This window comes from Natator depressus, chromosome 2, assembly GCF_965152275.1.
Source record: "Natator depressus isolate rNatDep1 chromosome 2, rNatDep2.hap1, whole genome shotgun sequence".
NCBI lineage: Eukaryota > Metazoa > Chordata > Testudines > Cheloniidae > Natator > Natator depressus.
In genome coordinates, this window is record NC_134235.1 from 2,636,788 (window position 1) to 2,655,442 (window position 18,655).

The 18,655-nt window shown below is 58.3% G+C and overlaps 1 protein-coding gene across 1 annotated transcript in view; it reads right to left on the minus strand.

The window, feature by feature from the left end:
- The window catches only part of DGAT1 (diacylglycerol O-acyltransferase 1), a 29,340-nt gene extending 17,279 nt beyond the window's left edge, over positions 1 to 12,061 (minus strand). The window contains 3 exon segments of the mRNA XM_074943668.1: positions 1,622 to 1,709; positions 11,636 to 11,973; positions 11,975 to 12,061. Coding sequence (XP_074799769.1) covers positions 1,622 to 1,709; positions 11,636 to 11,973; positions 11,975 to 12,061 — 513 coding nt within the window.
- Between the last annotated feature and the right edge of the window lie 6,594 nt (positions 12,062 to 18,655).

Genomic DNA, 18,655 nt, shown 5'->3' on the forward strand with positions numbered 1-18,655 from the left:
AGCGATGGGGAGTTTGCCCCATGCCACGGGCGAGTGTGAATTCTATGACACTAGAGAGCCACGTCTCTTCTGCTCCCTTTCCCAGGCAAATCAAATTAAACCCAGACTCCGGATTAACCAGGGCCCCGGTGCACCTGTCCTGGCTGCAGAGCTGCAGCCTGGGGGAAGGGGCACTGGCCCTCACTTCCCCCGCCATGCTGTTTGCCTCAGCTGTGCTGCTCTGCCCAGGCCAGCCGCGCCCCTGCTAGTGTGCCAAGCTGGGATCCCACAGGCCTAAGCCCGGTGTTCTCCCGCTCTGCTGGCCTTTGGCCCTTCTTGCACAAGGATCCACTGACCCATGTTATGCAAGAGCCTAAGGATTAAGCTGTGACTCCTTGCCAACATCGCTGGCTCCTGGCCCCCGGCCCCCACGCTGCACTCACACGGAGCTGAACTATAGTGGCGAGAGGTCCTTGGAGCTAGCTTTCCCCAATGGGCTAGGAGACAGCAGCCCTGTCCAGCGCTCCTCTGGATGCTCCATTTCATTGGCTAGATTAGCCCTTGACTGGGCCCCCTCCAGGCCCTCCCACCCCATCCCCAAGCCCCGGGGCTGAGCCGATAGTCATGTGCCTGCCTCAGCACAGCTCCAGCCCTTGGCTTCTGTCACAGGGGCACCTTCAGTCCCAACACTCGACGTGTGCACGGCCAGGGATGTGACCCCCAGGGGAGACCATGCGAGCTGAACCGTGTTGCAGACTTAAGCATTGTGCTTCTGTGGCAGCTTTGTGCGGGACGCCACGCAGCCGGCGTTCGGGGCCGTAGAGCCCCTACACGGACCGGGGGAGAGAACGTTTAAAGCAACGCGAGATTCCAGACAGTGTTCAGATGTGGCCCACGCACACACCCGAGGCAGGATTGCACTGGCAGCTGTGTGTCAAACCCTTTCAGCATGGGTGGGTATTAACCCCCATTGTCCAGATCACCAAGTGGAGGCAGAGGGGATGGGGCTTTCCCAGTGCCCAGCAAATCAGTGGTGGAACGGAGACTAAAGCCTAGTGGGGCCTGATTTAGTCCCTCGCTCTAGTCACAAGAGCTTGTGATCTCCCATGAGGCCAGCCAGGAACAGCCAGTAACTTGAAGGCCTCAGCCAGACCTGCTGCGAGCTGTCACCTGTTCCTGACAGTCACAACTCCCCGAACGAGCTCAGAAACCTGCCGGAGTGGGTTTGGGCTGCAGGAGACGACCTTCAGCTGCCGCACTGCTCCTCAGCACAGTCCCCTGCGTGCAGACAGGCTCCATCACTGCACTGCTGCTGATACCCACTTGGGTGCAATTTGGTCGAGAATTGCCCTGTGCTGAGGGCTGAGCTAGGCTGTTACAGGTGCAGTGCCTAGCTGGCTCGTGGCCAGCTGCTCTGCTCCGTGAAAGCAGTCTCTTGCACAAGACAGGGGAGCCACAGCCAGCCGGTATGTTTGGGCATTAGCACCCAGAGGAGCAGGTGCCAGAGAGCCAGGCTGGCCCCCAGGTGCCAAGCCAAGCCACCAGCCTTCAGCACTCTGGAGGAGTAACACCATGGCACGGTGGGGAGAAGCTGCCCCCCCGCCCCCGCAGTGCGAATGGCCCAGATACGGCTCACACTCACCAGCATGACCACACACCAGTTCAGGATGCCTCGGTAGTTGCTGTACCCACTGGACGAGCTGAGCAGAGACTCCTGCGCCTTGTGACACCTGGAGGGAGAAGTCAGAGACCCTAGCAGATTATCCAAGTCCCAGTGACAGGCGAGGACCCCACCTTTCCCAAGGGAGCCCCCGGCAGCTGCAGGCATCCTTCAGCGTGTCACAGCACTCCAGCTTCCAATGCGGGCAAGCTACGTCCTACTGGGAGATCACCCTCCCATTCCCAATCCCCCAGGCCAACCCGTGACCACTACAGCTACTGCTCGTGTGCAGAGTGAGGGAACTATTGCCCTCTCCTGGCATGGCCCAGCTGGTAACGAGAGCTGGCCACCACATAGCCCTGCAGGCCACTGGAACCTGCCCCAGGGACCACACAGCTAGTCACACCCACGGGGAGCTCCAGGAGTGGAGGACCAGGAAGCTAAAGGAATGGTCACAAGAGGTTTAGACTTTTCCGGGTCAGACTCCGAGGCCAGAACCCCCCCCACCAGGTATCTCGTGCGACCTGCACATTGGAGGCCACAAGCTAACCAAACAGGCTGGAATCTGGACCACGCTGGGGCAGCCAGACAGCTGCCATCTGACGACTGTCCTAGGACGGTTGGTGGGTCCCAGTTCAGTGGGCAGTGTCCACACCCTACTGGGGCAGTTGGCCACCTCAGCAGGACGGAACGGGCCTTGGGGGCTCGGAGGCAGTGCAGCAGGGCAGGCGCGGAGAACCTGGCACTCTTTCTGCTGTAGAGTTAGGGAACTGAAGCGTCCTGAGCTGTTAGGAATAACCTGAGCCCAGCACATCTAAGTCTGTCTGCACAGCAACTACACATGGACGGCTGGCCCATGCCGCGGGGGGTTTAACTGCAGCAGACGGCTGGGCTCGGGTTGGAGGCCTGGACTCCCAGTCCGGTGAGGTGGGAAGGTCCCTGAACTCGGGCGCCAGCCCAAGCCCGGAAGTCGACAGAGCAGTGAAACAGCCCCACAGCCCTAGCCCCATGAGCCCGAGTCAGCTGGCACGGCCCAGCCGCGGGTGGTTCTTTACTGTGTAGACAGCCCCACAGAGCCTCAAGCTGTGGGAGGAGAGTCTGGCTGACCACCAGCTCCTCCGGTGCCATGGGGCTCTCCTAGGAGTGACAGCTTTTTCAGGACCTGCTCCGGAGAGCAGAACGAACTCCCCCCCAGGAATTATGGGCCACCCCAAACCTCCCCACCTTCTGCTCTGGGTGCTGCTCGGGCCGACCTCTGCTGACATACACAGCAGCAGAGACATCAAAATCTCTACTGAGCAAGACTGCGCACGGCACGCACTGCTCCCCGGCAGACGGGAGCACACACAGCAGATCAGTCACCCCGCTAAGTACGCCGCGGGAAAGCACTCAGCTACTCCACAGAGCCGCGCTCGCGCCGGTCGCTGCAGGAGTCGCCAGAGATCTGAGCAAGCAGCACAGCGGGGTGCCGTTTCCTGCGGGTATGGGGTGGCCAGTCCCCTGCAATGGGGCAGCACCCCATGGCCAAGCACCTCACTCTCCCACCCCATACACAATCGGTCCCTTGCGTAACCCGTACAACGTCACTGACGCCCAGAGATTAAGCAAGGAGTCTGTTACTTTAACATTAATCACAACCTTTAAGCTACTGGGTTAAGCCTCTTGGCCAGCCTCAGGAGCCATTCACTGGGCTGGAGCAGGGAGGGGAGCGTGCCACTAGCCAATAGGAAGCAGGAGCAAGACCCTTCCCGCTCACTGGCTGTCAGCCTGCTCCGGACCACGGAGAGCCCCATCCACATCAGTGATGACTCGGGGATGCTTGGCCCCATCCTCTGCCCTGGGGACAGGCCAGCAGTCCGAGCCCTGCTTGGGCAGCAAGGCGGTGAGACAGAGCTCACTATCCCCTCCCCTGGGAGCCCCATTCTACGTGCAAGCCCAGCCCTGGAGAGGAGTTTCACCAACAGTGTTAGTGAACCCCACGCACTGCTGCTAGTGCGGGCGCCACGCGGCAAACCGGGGCAGGTCTGCACCACCCAAGGGAGCTGCTGCAGGGACCAGGATACACAGCCACACGCAGCACAGGCCCTACGGGAGTATGATGGTACCCAGTCCCAACGTGCCGCGGTCACGGCTCTAGGGAAGCAGCCAGACCCCTCCTCCAGGCTGCACGTCAAACAGGTCCACGTAGCTGGAAGATGCCCAAGGTGGTATCGTGCCGATTCAAGGCCTCCCAGCCCCAGGAGGTTGCAAGGCTTGTTTGAGTCGTGTGGACAGGGCGTAAGAGGCCCTGCTTTCTCAGGGGTGCAGTATTTAACGTGGGTAACCACTAGCCGAGCTGTAGCCTGTGGTGGGGGAATGGCCCCCTTTCCTCAGGGCAGGGGTGTGCCTGCCATGGGGCTGGCACTCTGGGCCTGCACAGCATAGGCCATGGGACTGGTCAGCAGAGCCAGGATTTCCGAAGCGTCCTGTATAGGGAGAGTCAGAGGTCAGACGAGAAGCAGCAGCTAGAGGCACTTGTGCTTGCACAAGGAATCCGACGGGGAGCCAGTGATTGCGCCTGCCCAGGGCACCCCAGTCTGCTGGAAATCCTGCTCATGGCATCTACGTGGCCAGGGGCAAGGGTTTTAAGATCAGCTAGGGCCAGAACTTGGCATCAGGTCTCTGCCCAAGCCAGATTGGCAGGGAACTGACTTCTGTATCACCTTACCTAAAAGTACTTGAGCTGGGATTATCCCCAGGATTAAGGCAGGGATATCCCACCGAGTTTCCCCACGGTTAAGGGCCCTGCTGAGCCTCTTACTAGGAGCGAGAGAGACGGACAAGGGAGAGTCTGCCGGCTGCTGGGAGTTCAGACTCCGATTTGTGTGGTTCCATCCGGCTTGCCCCTTTTCCTGGTCCAACACTCAGGAACTCTTCTGCGTTTGAACGCTACGCTGCGGCCTGCTCTCTCACCATCCAGGGCTTGGTGAAAGATGCACGCAGCCAGGGACTGTGGGAAGGCAGACAGCAGGCCCCTCTCTGCACTGGTAGAGCCAGATGAGGACTTGCCTTTCCATAACAGCCACATAGAGCCATCACTACGAGTCTAGGACACAGCAGCAAGGAGTGGTAGCCAGTTTAGAGCCCTACAAGGTTTTTCCATTGAAATTAGATGTGGTTTGAACCAAATTTAGACACTCAACTTTCTCCCGCAGTGGCAGGCTAACCCATGTGAGCAAGAGCCGGGGCAGTAAAGGCTGCAGTGAGCGCAAGGAGGAGGGAAGAGATTTGCCTCTCGTCTGGGTAGTCACCCAACCAGGGAGAGGAGTCTCTGGCTGACTGTACAGAATGATACCTCTATTAGATGGCCAAACCAACCCCCTTGTGCGCACTCTGGTTGCTATTTTAGACACAATTCAGTCAGTCTGAATTGACATTTCTAGAGCTGGTGTCTGCTCCTTAAGAGCCAAAGCCAGAGGTACAGACCTTGCTCCGAGTCAGTGCGTCTCCAGGGTTGAAGTGGAGCCCAGGCGTCCTAGGACACAGACACACCACCTTTAATCACCTGTGCCCGCGTTCTGTGCGGCACATGGGGTATGTCCCCAGGGAGCCATCGAAGGAGTATTCGGAGCCAGAAAGATACAATCAGGTGGGGACGGGATTAGGAATCCTGAACTACAGCAAGAGGCCTCCGAGTCCAGGGCTGGGACTCTTCTGGACTGTCCCGGTAAGACGATTAAGGAGCCCACACTAGGCTAGAAAGTCAGTGGCCATCCTCAGCACCGCAGCTTCCAGCAGGGTTTTGACTCCTCTCCTGCTAGGTCCTTCCTGGCTGGGACTCGCTCTCCAGGGTGGAGGTTTCCCTGTAATCCTCGAACAGGCTCTGCACCCGCTGACCCAACCAACAGATGCTCTTTTGATCATGACACAGGATACGTGTCTCTCCCGGCTGGACTGCGCCGCAGTCGGGTGCTTCTGGCATCACAGAGCGGATGCCCCAGGGCTCCTGTGAAGGCGGCTCTGCAGGAATGGCTCCTTCGTACCCGACACCCACTCCCTGTTGCCCCTAGGCAGTGCCTGCCCTGCCAAGAGAAGTGAAGTCTGACCACGCATCAGCCCTTCGCCGCCCAGGCCTCATGGAGCGTGCTGGATTCGCCTCGCCTTGCGCAGCATTGTCAGCTGAGCCCACCACCACCAGCCAGCCCCCACACGTTTAGCTCTGTTCCTGCCTAGCGCTACTTCTCCAGTGGCCAGCCTGAGGTTAGGCCTTACTGCCCCCCAGACATCCACCTTCCTGCCCTATGTCCGTATTTCTAGTCCCAGACAGGCAGAGACACTGAACAACTGAAGAAATGGCCTTATCCCCCCAGAAGCAAAGGGCCCCCCGCGCTCTTCTCACTGGCTGCCTCTCTAGCCAGGCATGTGGCACAAGGGGCTGACAGAAGACCCCAGCACGGCATATTTCAGTCACTTGGGCTTTGTTGCAGACACTTAGCTCCCCTTCTACCACTAACCTCAGCACCATTTAGTGTCAGGCTGCGACACTTGGAGTCTTGGCTGCTTCCCACCCCCCCTGGGGTCCTCCTCTGCACAGCACGGGGTGAGGGCAAAGTCCTCAGGGCAGAGTCCTGGCCACTGCTCCCCCTCAGCAAAGCCAGGGAACACTGAATTGTCATTTCCTCCATCACCAGAGCTGAGAACTGACACTTCTCCCTGCAACCTTCCTCCAGAGGTGGCCAGGAGCAGCACCTCCAGCAAGGGGGATATATGTGCCCTGTTAGATCACGCTCAACCTTGCCCCCAGGTGCTGCACTGGAGACTGCTCTAAAAGCTGGCTGCTCTTCAAACCTGATCAGAGCAGGAAGTGGCCGGCCAGCCATGAGGAGAGAACAGGTTATAGCCACATGTTTGCAGAGCAGGAGAGACAGCCAAGGCTGTGGCTTACAACAATTAACACTTGCACTGCTCCAAGCCCTGTGACACCTTAGCATTTAGATGAGCCGTGGCCCGCAAGCGTCCCCCCTTGCGCTGCGATTCCATCCGCCCCTGTGCTAAGCGGCAGCCTGCTGCGTCCGTGCCGGACTGAACGTCGAGAGCCGCCGGGGTGCAGGTGGGTGACTGCCAACCAGCATCACAGCGGGAGTGCTCTGAACTGCTCTGCTAGTGCTGCCGTCTTTCAGATGAGAAAACGGCCGATCTGACCAGTCTCGAGAGACCCCACGGCAATCTGTAGGGAGGAGTGTTTCCCCGAGTTCCCAGGGGAACGCCAACCCTGGTTACTCCCCCCACCCCTCAACCTTGCAGTGTCATTTGGACGCAGGATTCTTTACTGCGTGTTCCACTGTGCTGTTAAACACCATCGTGCAACACCCCAGAGAAGGCTGCATTTCAGTGGCAGATGAAGCAAGCCACACAGAATCACAGAAGTGTAGGGCTGGCAAGAGGTCAGCTGGTCCCATTCCCTGCACTCAAGGCAGGACTACACAACAACCAGACCATTCCTGGCAGCTGTCTGTCTAATCCATTGATTCCACAACACCACAACCATATGGGCTTCCAGCTGTTAAAGTGAGCGACAAGGGATGGCCCAGTGGTGCAGGCACAAGCCTAGGGCTACAGGTTCAATTCCCCTCTCCACCACAGGCCGTGGGTGATCTTTGGCAAGTCCCCTACTCAAAGCCTCAGCTCCCCAGCTGCACACCGGGGTAACTGCCCAACCCTGACGTACAGGGGGTGGGAGGAGAGACAGGAACGGTTGAGAGGTTCAGACACTGCAGTGATGGGGGCCAGGGGAGACGTGTTTTGGAATCCTCCAGAAGGCTAGCAGCGAGCCGTACACATGGCTAGTAACTATGCCGTCACTTGTCCTCCCTCCAGGAGGGACTCGCTTGTTCTCTCCAGTCCTAAGACCAGCGTCTGGCTGGCGCCGCCTTCATACAGGGCCTAAGACAGCAAGGCCCCGATCTGGGCTGCGGCCTCTTGGCACTACTGCCAGCAATTAGCTACAGAAATGCCACGGCTGTCTGCCGGTGAGACCGATCCTAGACCTTCAGCTCAGCTCCTGCACACAAGTCAGCTTGCTTGGGCCCAGGATGAAGCAGCAGACACAGTCATGTGCTTTTGTTCTCTGTGCTCCAGATTGGGCAGCAAGTCTCACAGCTGGGTTCTGCTGTCAGCCTCCAGCAGGCAACTCACTACATCAGCTGTACAGGCTCATGCTCCCTCTGTAAAATCTCTAACTCCCATGGGGTCTGAGACTGCACCCCCCACATTCCCTCCCTGACACTAACTGGGAAGAGACAGGCCCTTGGATCACTGCTGGCATTTCTGCTTTAGGGCAAGATTCACTCCCTCGGCCTCTCTGCTGGCTGAGAAAGGCATACGAGCCAAACTCCCCTCTCCCAGAAAGGGGGCAGGAGTAGAGGATTCCTCCCATGAGGGGTGGGAGACAGGACTAAGACCAGCATGGAGGGTAAATGTACAGTAGCTGACATGTTGGGTCCCCACCCTAGGAAGGCCACCCACTGGTACCACTGTCCCAGGCCACGAGGTGGAGGAGAAATGCCCAAGCTTCCAGCACAGATTGGATCTGTACAGTTCAGAGAGAACTTCTGAAATCGCCGTTGACAGACCAGCTCGGGGAATCCTTGAGAAATTCAAGGGACAAATCCAGTCTTGTTGACACCTCCCAGGGTTCTGCTGTATCACCCAGCAAAGCCAGGAATGAGCGAGAGGCGGAGAGGAGAGGGCAGGCATGCCAGTTGTCAGAACTGAGACCACGCCGGGAGCCTTGCCCTTACTGTCATGGTCCGTCAGGCACAGCTACAGCGCCCATCGCTCTGGGGGTCTCTACAGCATTTGGCAAGGGGGGTCCTGCCATCAGCAGAGGGGGCCACAGCAATCCCTGGTGGGCAGAGGACACCCGTTTGCTCCACACCGCACGACCGCACATGCACTATGTGTAGGAGGTCACACTGAGTGGAGGATGCCGTTTTGTAGAGCGAAAACTGGCATCATCCATGCTGTCTGGGGACCTGGGAAGAAACCGTTCATTTAAACAGGCTCATGCCAGCAGTTTGGGAACTCCTCCCCCCACCCACCACTAGTGAATTCAGACTTCACACCCAGCAAGAGAGGAGAACAAAGTCACTTAACATCCAGAGACCAGCACCATGGGCACCCAGCACTATCAGGAGGCTTGAGAGGCTGAGTTTCAGGCCAGACAGGACCACCAGATCACCTAGTCTGACCTGCACATCACAGGCCACCCGCACCCTAAACCCAGCTATGGAGAGGAGACCCACAGCAGACTAGACTGGTGTGTGTCACAGGCAGAGAACAGCAGGGACCGAGGGGCACTGGTGCCCAAGGCTCCCCAGTGGCAGGGAATGGATTCAGTGAGAGACACCCAGCTAATTCTGGCAAGTGACCCACACACTACAGGGGAAGGCAACCCCCCACCCCGAGTTCCCTGCCAGTCTGATCGGGGGGGTCATGGGGGGAGAGCAGAGAAGAGACACTCCCCTTCCCATGCCCACGTATAGATCAAGGAGACCCTCGCATGTGAGCAAGAACCAGCCAGGCAAGAACCTAAGAGAGGACACTTGGTGCCAGCTCAGAGCACTGGCTCACCCTGCCCAGTGTCCCATCTCCTGCCATGGCCCTCCCTGAGGCTTCAGAGAAAGCAGATAAACTCTCAGAATACACCAGGGCAGGGGTGTCACGGAGTCCCCGGGCGACGCGCTGGAACTGCTCCCTACGAAGCCAGGCAGGACTCTGGGGAAGTCTCCTTTCTGTGAACAGACTGTCTGCAGGACACACAGCTTCCACCTTCCTGGGTCTGACCTCTGCCCCTCCATGCGCTTCCCACAGTGAGTCTGCCCAGGCGGGGTCCTGGGGAAGCCAGAGGGTCCTGCCCCCCAACACCGCAGTCAGACGGGACTCTCAGCCAGCCAGTAAATCAGAGGTTTATTAGACGACAGGAACATGGTCTAACACAGAGCTTGCAGGTGCAGAGAACAGGACCCCTCAGATGGGTCCATTTTGGGGGGCAGTGAGCCAGACAGCCACCTCTGAACTTCACTCCACATCCCCAACCAGCCCCAAACTGAAACTCTCTCCCACCCCTCCTCCTCTGGGCTTTGTCCCTTCCCCCGGGCCAGGAGGTCACCTGATTCCTTTGTTCTCCAACCCTTTAGCTCTCACCTTGCAGGGGGAAAGGGCCCAGGCCATCAGTTGCCAGGAAACAGGGTGTCGGCCATTCTCTGTGTCCAGACCCCTGCACACACCTGCCCTCTAGGGCTCTGCAGTGATCATACACCCTTACCCCACCACCTAGATACTTAAGAACGGCCTAGGGGAAACTGAGGCACCCCCACAATATTCAGAGGAAACATTAAGAACAGTCCTGCTTCGTCACACAGGGGGGTGCGGCGAGAGAATCCCTTCCTGACCACTGCTGATGGCTGGCTGAAGCCCTGAAGCAGGAGCTTTAGGAATATAAGACATACACTGGAAGTGAGCCCCAGGGTTGCGGAGCCCTGTCCCCCACCATCACAAGCAACCCAGTCATACAATCGCACTCAGTTGGTGCGGCCCCTGGAGAGGTTCGCCGATGACATGCCATGGAAAGCTGGCCAGTCAATGCTGATTTCTCCTCCCTGGTTACAAGTGCCAATTCGCACGAGAGGAGGTTATAAATACACAGAGGAGGCTCTAAAAATGCCAGCACCACAGTGTGGGAGTGTAGGTCTCCGGGTGTGGTCCCAAGAGACCAGCCCCGTTCTAAGATGTGGTCCACGCTTTGCAGCCTGGGAACCCCTGACAGCAAATGCCTCCTGCCTGACAAGGGGCATTACCTCCCACATGCAATCAAGCCCAGCAGCGAGCAAGAGCAAGGTAGTAGCCCGGTTCTAGCAGCCCGGCTTTAGGGCAGCACTGGATACAGTGTCAGGGAAGTTCAGGCAGGCTAGCCTGGATACAAGTGTTGCCATGTGGCCGGAAACTGGCAGAAAAAGGTAAACAAAGTGATGAATGGCAACATGTCCGGCTGGGGCGAGGCCGCAAGGGGTCTGATCGAGTCAGGGCCAGCCTCCCTCACAACGCTGATCCTTCACCCCTTGCAAGGCCGACCCCCTTCCCCGCCTCTCACCACACTTTCCAGGCACGAGCCTCCTCGGTGCTCCCCTGTTGGGGCAGGCTGGGAAGGGAGCGGAGTACAGAGGACGCACACAGGACACGACACTAAGAGGAGCAGCCAAGGCAAGATCGAGATTAGAAATCCAGGCATAAAACAAAGCGGAAGCCAAAGAGGGGAGACGCACTGCACAGTCAGACACCAACGGCGTGACCCAGGCAGAGCATGGGGACGAACCTATTCTGTGCAGAGGGAATTTTAATTAAGGGCCTTGAACCATGCTCGGGGCTTATCTGCAGGCACAGTTATCTGCTCCGGGGGCACCACCGCGTGAGTCAGACACACATCGGCAGCGGCGACACGGCGCCGCCAGCCTTCGGCATCGTTCGGCTCAAGAGTGAACGCCCGGTCCCACAGCACTCACATCAGGGTCACACACAGCCCCTCCGAGAGCCGGCCTTGGGCAGCTGGGAGCCGCACTTCGGGCTAGGGGGCCACACAGGAGCACCAGCGCGCTCCCGGCGCGGGGGGCCGCTAGGGACCGGGGGGCAGGACCTGGCATGTGGGGGCCGCACGAGGTCTGCCCCACTGCTGGAAGGGAGGACAGACGTCACCCCAGCTGGAAGGGGTCACCATGGGGGGGGACCCCGGGCACATGGGCCCAAAGGCACACCGGGGGGAGGGGGGGGTCATGGACCCACGCAAAGGGGACTCGCGGGGGCCAGGGCCCGGGGGGAGGGGCCCCGTGGGGGCCCGGGCTACCGGGTGGGGACCAGACAATGGGGGCCCCATCGACCCCTCCCTAGTGCCCAGCCCCCCCGCGGGAGGGGCCCCTTGACCCCCCGCGGGGGGAGGGGCCCGGGCTCTCGGCCCCCCCTTACCTGAAGTCCCCGCAGTTGTCGGGGTCGCTCTCCGCGGGGGGCTCCGCTGCCGGCTCCGGGCCCCCCCGGGGCGGCTCCGCCTCCCGCTCGGGCTCCCCCTCGGCCGGGCTGCCCGCGCTGGGCCGCCGGGGCCCGGAGCGCCTGCGGCGGGAGCCGCCCGCGCCGCGCTCGCCCATGCCTGGCTCTGCGGGCCCCGCCGCGCCGGGAGCCGCGTCCCGCTGCTCGCCGCGCCCCTCCAGCGTGCCCCGCCCGGCTCCGCCTGCCGGCCGCCATACCCGCCCCGCGGCACCACGGGATATGTAGTCCCGGCCGCGCCCCTCCAGCGTGCCCCGCCCGGCTCCGCCTGCCGGCCGCCGTACCCGCCCCGCGGCACCACGGGATATGTAGTCCCGGCCGCGCCCCAGCGCGGCTCCCTGGGCGGGGCATGCTGGGAGATGTAGTTCTATCGCCCAGCCCCCCCCTCGCTGCATCCCATCGCCCCCCCACCCCCATCCCCCTCACTGCATCCCTCCCCCCGCACCTCCATCCCCCCATCACTGCATCCCTCCCCATCCCAACACCCCCGCACCCCGATCCCCCTCACTGCATCCCTCCCCCCCGCACCTCCATCCCCCCGTCACTGCATCCCTCCCTGTCCCAACCCCCCGCACCCCGATCCCCCCCACTGCATCCCTCCCCCCTGCACCTCCATCCCCCCATCACTGCATCCCTCCCTGTCCCAACCCCCCGCACCCCGATCCCCCCCACTGCATCCCTCCCCCCTGCACCTCCATCCCCCCATCACTGCATCCCTCCCCGTCCCAACCCCCCCGCACCCCATCCCCCTCACTGCATCCCTCCCTCCTGCACCTCCATCCCCCCATCACTGCATCCCTCCCCGTCCCAACCCCCCCGCACCCCATCCCCCTCACTGCATCCCTCCCTCCCCGCACCTCCATCCCCCCGTCACTGCATCCCTCCCTGTCCCAACCCCCCGCACCCCGATCCCCCCCACTGCATCCCTCCCCCCTGCACCTCCATCCCCCCATCACTGCATCCCTCCCCGTCCCAACCCCCCTGCACCCTATCCCCTCACTGCATCCCTCCCCCCACACCTCCATCCCCCCGTCACTGCATCCCTCCAAGTCCCAACCCCCCTGCATACTATCTCCCTCACTGCAGAAGGCTACAGGTGCCTGAGGATGTGGGGGGCACAGGGGTGTATAGGGCCTTAATGGGAGAGCAGCAGTGTACGGAGGTGAATGGGGTGCATGGCTGTGGCGGGTGAGGGACATGGGGGTAGCGGCTCTGGGAGGTGGAGAGGATGGGTGGGAGAGTGCTGTAAGAGGTACAGGGCTGGGATGGGTAGGTGTGGGGGGCAGGGTGAGATGGGATGGGGGAGGGATGCAGTGATGGGGGGGTGGAGGGGTGGGAATGGGGAGGGATGCAGTGACAGGGGATGGGAGTGCGGGAGGGTGGGAAAGGGGAGGGGACGCAGTGACGGGGAATACGGGTGCGGGGGGGTGGGAACGGGGAGGGATGCAGTGACAGTGGATGGGCGTGTGAGGATGTTGAGATGGGGAGGGATGCAGTGAGGGGGATGGGAGTGCAGGGGCGTTGAGATGGGGTGGGATGCAGTGAGGGTGGATGGGGGTACAGGGGGTGGGAACGGGGAGGGATGCAGTGAGGGTGGATGGGGGTACAGGGGGTGGGAACGGGGAGGGATGCAGTGAGGGGGGATGGGAGTGCAGGGGATGGGTGTGACGATGTGACCCAGCAGGGAGGGGGGAGTGTTGACCTGGGAATGTGCCCTGGGGATGGGAGACCTGAGAGCCTGTCACCTGAGCCAGGAGGGGGAGGGGGAGGGGGAGGGGGGGTAACACCTCTGCCCGGGAATGTGAAGACAGGCTGCAGGAGAGAGCCTGCTGGGGGGGTTTAGTTTCAGTTTGGGGCTGGGTAGAGGAACGCAGGGAACCCTAGGGCTGGGGTCTAAGCTCCCTGCTCCCCCAGAAGGACTTGACTGAGGGGTCCTGGGTGTACCCACAAGCTCTGTTTTGGACTGTGTTCCTGTTGGTGGGAACGGGGAGGGATGCAGTGATGGGGGATGGGAGTGCAGGGGATGGGAACAGGGAGGGATGCAGTGAGGGGGGATGGGGTACAGGGGGGTGGGAACGGGGAGGGAAGCAGTGACAGGGGGTGGGAACAGGGAGGGATGCAGTGACAGTGGATGGGCGTGTGAGGACGTTGAGATGGGGAGGGATGCAGTGAGGGGGATGGGAGTGCAGGGGCGTTGAGATGGGGTGGGATGCAGTGAGGGGGGATAGGGGTACAGGGGGGTGGGAACGGGGAGGGATGCAGTGAGGGGGGATGGGGCACAGGGGGTGGGAACAGGGAGGGATGCAGTGAGGGGGGATGCGGGTACAGGGGGGTAGGAACAGGGAGGGATGCAGTGAGGGGGGATGGGGGTACAGGGGGGTGGGAACGGGGAGGGAAGCAGTGACAGGGGGTGGGAACAGGGAGGGAAGCAGTGAGGGGGAATGGGGGTGCAGCCCCATTCCCAGCACTCGGAGACGGGGATACACACACCTCCGACTCCTGGGAGCCGGCGATGGGACGACAGACAGGCCACTGGTCACCGCAGGGCACCTGCCGCAGCTGGAGCCCGGCCACAAGAGGAGCGCGAGGAGAAAAGGGCCAGGGAACAACGGGAAGAGGCTCCATGCAACCCCTCCACAGCTGCCTGCTGAGCGCTCGAGTGCCGCTCGTTCCTCCCCTGCCCTGCCCAGCCGATGAGAGCTGCCCCTGGGGGCGGGGCAGTGCGCGGACACCCCCCCCCCCCCGGCAGCCCCTAAGGCTAGGAGCCAGACATGCCGGCTGCTTCGTGACCCAGGACCTGCACGGTCCGCAGCGCAGCGGCCAGCGGAGAGCCTGCCAGCCCTGGGAACCGGACATGCAACAGCCCGGTCAGCGATGTCCAAAACCGGACATCTGGTCACCCCCCTACCAAGGGGTCATGGCGGTGGGTTGCCGGGCAGTCCCTGGGATAGCCGGGTGGCTCTGCTGCAAAGGGGCAGCGAGAGAAACAGTGGAAACCCGATGGCCACAGTGATAGAAATGCAGGGCTGGAGGCGCCTGGAGAGGCCATGGACTTCATCATCCCACGCTGGGGCAGGGCCGAGGAACCCGAGACCAGCCCTGGTTTGTCCAGCCTGTTCTTCCAGCCCTCCAGGGACGGGGACCCCACAGCCTCCCTGGGCCGTCTGTTCGAGAGCTTGACTCCCCAGCCTGTTCCTAATCTCTGACCGAACGCTCCCTCGCTGCCAGTTCAGCCCGCTGCTTCCTGTCCGGCCCTCAGTGGCCCCGGAGCAGAGCCGGTCCCCACCCCCAGCCCTTAACAGATCTGAAGACTGTTATTAGGTCCCCCCTCAGCCTCCCATTTTTCAAAACTAAAAGTACTCAGGTTTTTTAGCCTTTCCTCGCAGGTCAGGTTTTCTAAACCTAACCGGAGAGTTTTGGAGGGAGTAGCTTGGAGGCAGCGGGATTTCATGGGCGGGTGCATGTCTGTGGGTTGTGTGTTTGACTGTTTGTTGTTCTCTGTGAATAGGCTGCGTGACTGGGCCCTAGGCCCCTGAGCGAGCCTGGGAGCTTTGATCAGCACCGCAGTTAATCACTTCATGGGGGTGAGGGGCGGAGCTGAGCTGAACTAAGCAAGGGAGAGTCGGTATAGAGTACTTGCTAGGTGAACCTGAGAGCTGCAAACAGGGGAGCTTTGGAGAAAGTGTGAGGGGCTCAGTACTATGTGGGATATCAAGATGGCCAGCAATGGAACAGCAGTGGTGACCTGCAACGCATGTGCCATGTTCTCTTTCCTACCTCAGACCAGAAGGGATTTTCTGTGCATGAAGTGCATGTTGGTGGCTGTGCTGGAGGAAAAGATTCTTGGACTGAAGAGGCAAGCTGATACTGTACTAAGAACCAGAGAAGCTGAGGAGTTCCTAGACCCGCAGGTTCAGGAAACACCAGTACCCCAGGTTCGAGGAAGAATGGAGCTGGCCACAAAGAAATTGATAAGAGAGAGAATCAGAGAGGAGGTCTGGCAGTTCGTAACCACCAGAGGCAGGAGATCACGGCAGCATTCAACACAGGTGGAGACAGACAAGGCTAGATAGACTGTGGCCCCCAGAGAAAAGAGAAGCAGGAGGAATTTCACACTAGACGTTTCCAATCAATACCAGGTCCTCAATATGGGAACTATGGAATATACTTCTCAGAATCCAGCAGGTCCAAGGAAACGGAGAGGTGCACGGGACAACTGCAGATGGCAGCTCTTCCCAACCTATACGAAAACAGAGTTTATCCACAAAAAGTTCTGCAACCGTCCAAGGAAGGCAGATGATCCTTGTTGGAGATTCAATGCTCAAAAAAACCGAAAGAACATTCTGCAAGGGACAGGTGGACAATAGGATGGTGTGCTGGTTTCCCGGGGCCAGGATACAAGATGTCACTAAGATTAGATAAGCTTCTGAAGTTGACAGGCAAGGCTCCATGGGTGGTCGTCAAATCAGCATGAGGAACACTGCGTCACAGGATATCTCGCAGAGAGTAGATGACCTCAAGACACGCAGAGGCATGCAGAAGAAGAAGAATGTCCAAGCCGTCTTCTTTGAGACCCTTCCTGTCCCTCGAGCAAAGGAAGACTGAAGGCAGAAGATTCTGGCCGTGAATCACTGGCCAGATAAGTGCTGTAGGGTGGAGGGCTTTGGTTTTGTGGTGCATTGATCCACCTTCTATGGGGAGAGGGGACATTATAGGTGGATGGCCTTCACCTCAGCAGAATGGAGACCAATCGCCTCAGGAACAGGCTGGCTGGAGTGATCAGGAAGGGGTTAAACTAATAGCAAAAGGGGATGGTAAAAATAGGGAAGATCGGAGCACTCAACACAAAATCACGATGTGGAGAACAGAATGAACCAAGGAGCCAAAGGACACGAGGAGAGGAAATTCTTGAATTGGCTCTACACCAATGCTAGGAGCCTGGGTAACAAGCAAGAGAAATTGGAATTGCTCATTGATGAGTGTAAATGTGACCGAGTCGGTATTGCTGACACCTGCTGGGTTGAGTCCCATGACTGGAGTGTTAAAGTCGATGGTTATGACCTATTTAGGAAGGATTGAGTGGGCCAAAGGGGAGGGGGAGTGGCACTCGATGTCAAAAATAGCATTACCTGTTTCTGAGTCACTGATAACTTGAAAGAAAATGATCTTGAATGCGTATGGATCAGTGTCCTAACAGATAAAGCACAAGAGGGGGTACTAATTGGTGTCTCCTACAGACCACCCAATCACATTAGGGAACAGGATGACCACTTCCTTACCAGCTGATCTGTGTGCTCATGGGGAACTTCAATTTGAGTGACACATGCTGGAGGTCTCACGTTGCCAGTACGAAAACATCCTTGGAATTTATAAGTGTTACAGGTGATAATTTTCTAACTTAAAAAGTGTTGTAACCAACACGGGGGAATTCTACATGAGAGCTTGTACTAACAGATAAGGAGGAACTGATCACAGAACTAAAAATTAAGAACATAAGAATGGCCATACTGGGTCAGACCAATTGTCCACCTAGCTTGGTATCCTGTCTTCTGACAGTGGCCGGGGCCAGATGCCTTTGAGGGAGTGAAGAGAACAGGACAATTTATCAAGTGAGCCATCCCCTGTTGTCAAGTCCCAGCTTCCGACAGTCAAAGATTTAGAGACACCCAGAGCATGGGCTTGTGTCCTTGACCATCTTGGCCAATAACCATTGATGGACCTGTCCTCCATGAACTTATCTAGTTATTTTTTGAACCCTGTTATAGTCTTGGCCTTCACAACATCCCCTAACAGACAGTTCTACAGGTTGGCTGTGTACTGTGTGAAGAAATACTTTCTTATCTTTCCAGTATTAGAGGGGTAGCCGTGTTAGTCTGGATCTGTAAAAGTGGCAAAGAGTCCCGTGACACCTTATAGACTAACAGACATATTGGAGCGTAAGCTTTCGTGGGTGAATACCCACTTCGTCGGATGCGTGTAGTGGAAATTTCCAGAGGCAGGTATAAATATACAAGCAAGAATCAGGCTAGGGATAACGAGGTTAGTTCAATGCAAGCAAGAATCAGGCTAGGGATAACGAGGTTAGTTCAATCATGGAGGAAGGGCCTCATCCTCCCTGATTGAACTAACCTCATTATCCCTAGCCTGATTCTTGCTTGCATAATTATACCTGGCTCTGGAAATTTCCACTACATGCATCCGACGAAGTGGGTTTTCACCCACAAAAGCTTACGGTCCAATACGTCTGTTAGTCTATAAGGTGCCACGGGACTCTTTGCCGCTGTTCCTTATCTTTATTTTCAACCCGCTATATATTAATTTCACTGGGTGACTCCTGGTTTGTGTGTTATGTGAAGGGGCAAATAACACTTCCTTATTTACTTTCTCCACACGAGTCATAATTTTATAGACCTCTATCTTATCCCCCCTTATTCGTCTCTTTTCCAAGCTGAACAAGTCCCAGTCTTATTAATCTCTCCTCATACAGAAGCTGTTCCAGACCCCTCATCATTTTTAAAAAAAGAAAAGGAGGACTTGTGGCACCTTAGAGACTAAAATTTTTGTTGACCTTTTCTGAACCTTTTCCAGTTCCAGTATATCTTTTTTGAGATGGGGGCGACCACATCTTCACACAATATTCAAGGTGTGGGCGTACCATGGATTTATATCAAGGCAATAGGATATTTTCTGTCCTGTCCCTTTCCTAACGGTTCCCAACATTCTGTTCACTTTTTTGACTGCTGCTGCCCATTGAGTGGATGATTTCAGAGAACTATCCACAGTGATGCCAAGATCTTTCTTGAGTGATAACAGCCAATTTAGACCCCATCATTGTATATGTATAGTTGGGATGATGTTTGCCAATGTGCATTACTTTGCATTTATCAGCATTGAATTTCATCTGCCATTTTGTTGCCCAATCACCCAGTTTTGAGAGATCCTTCT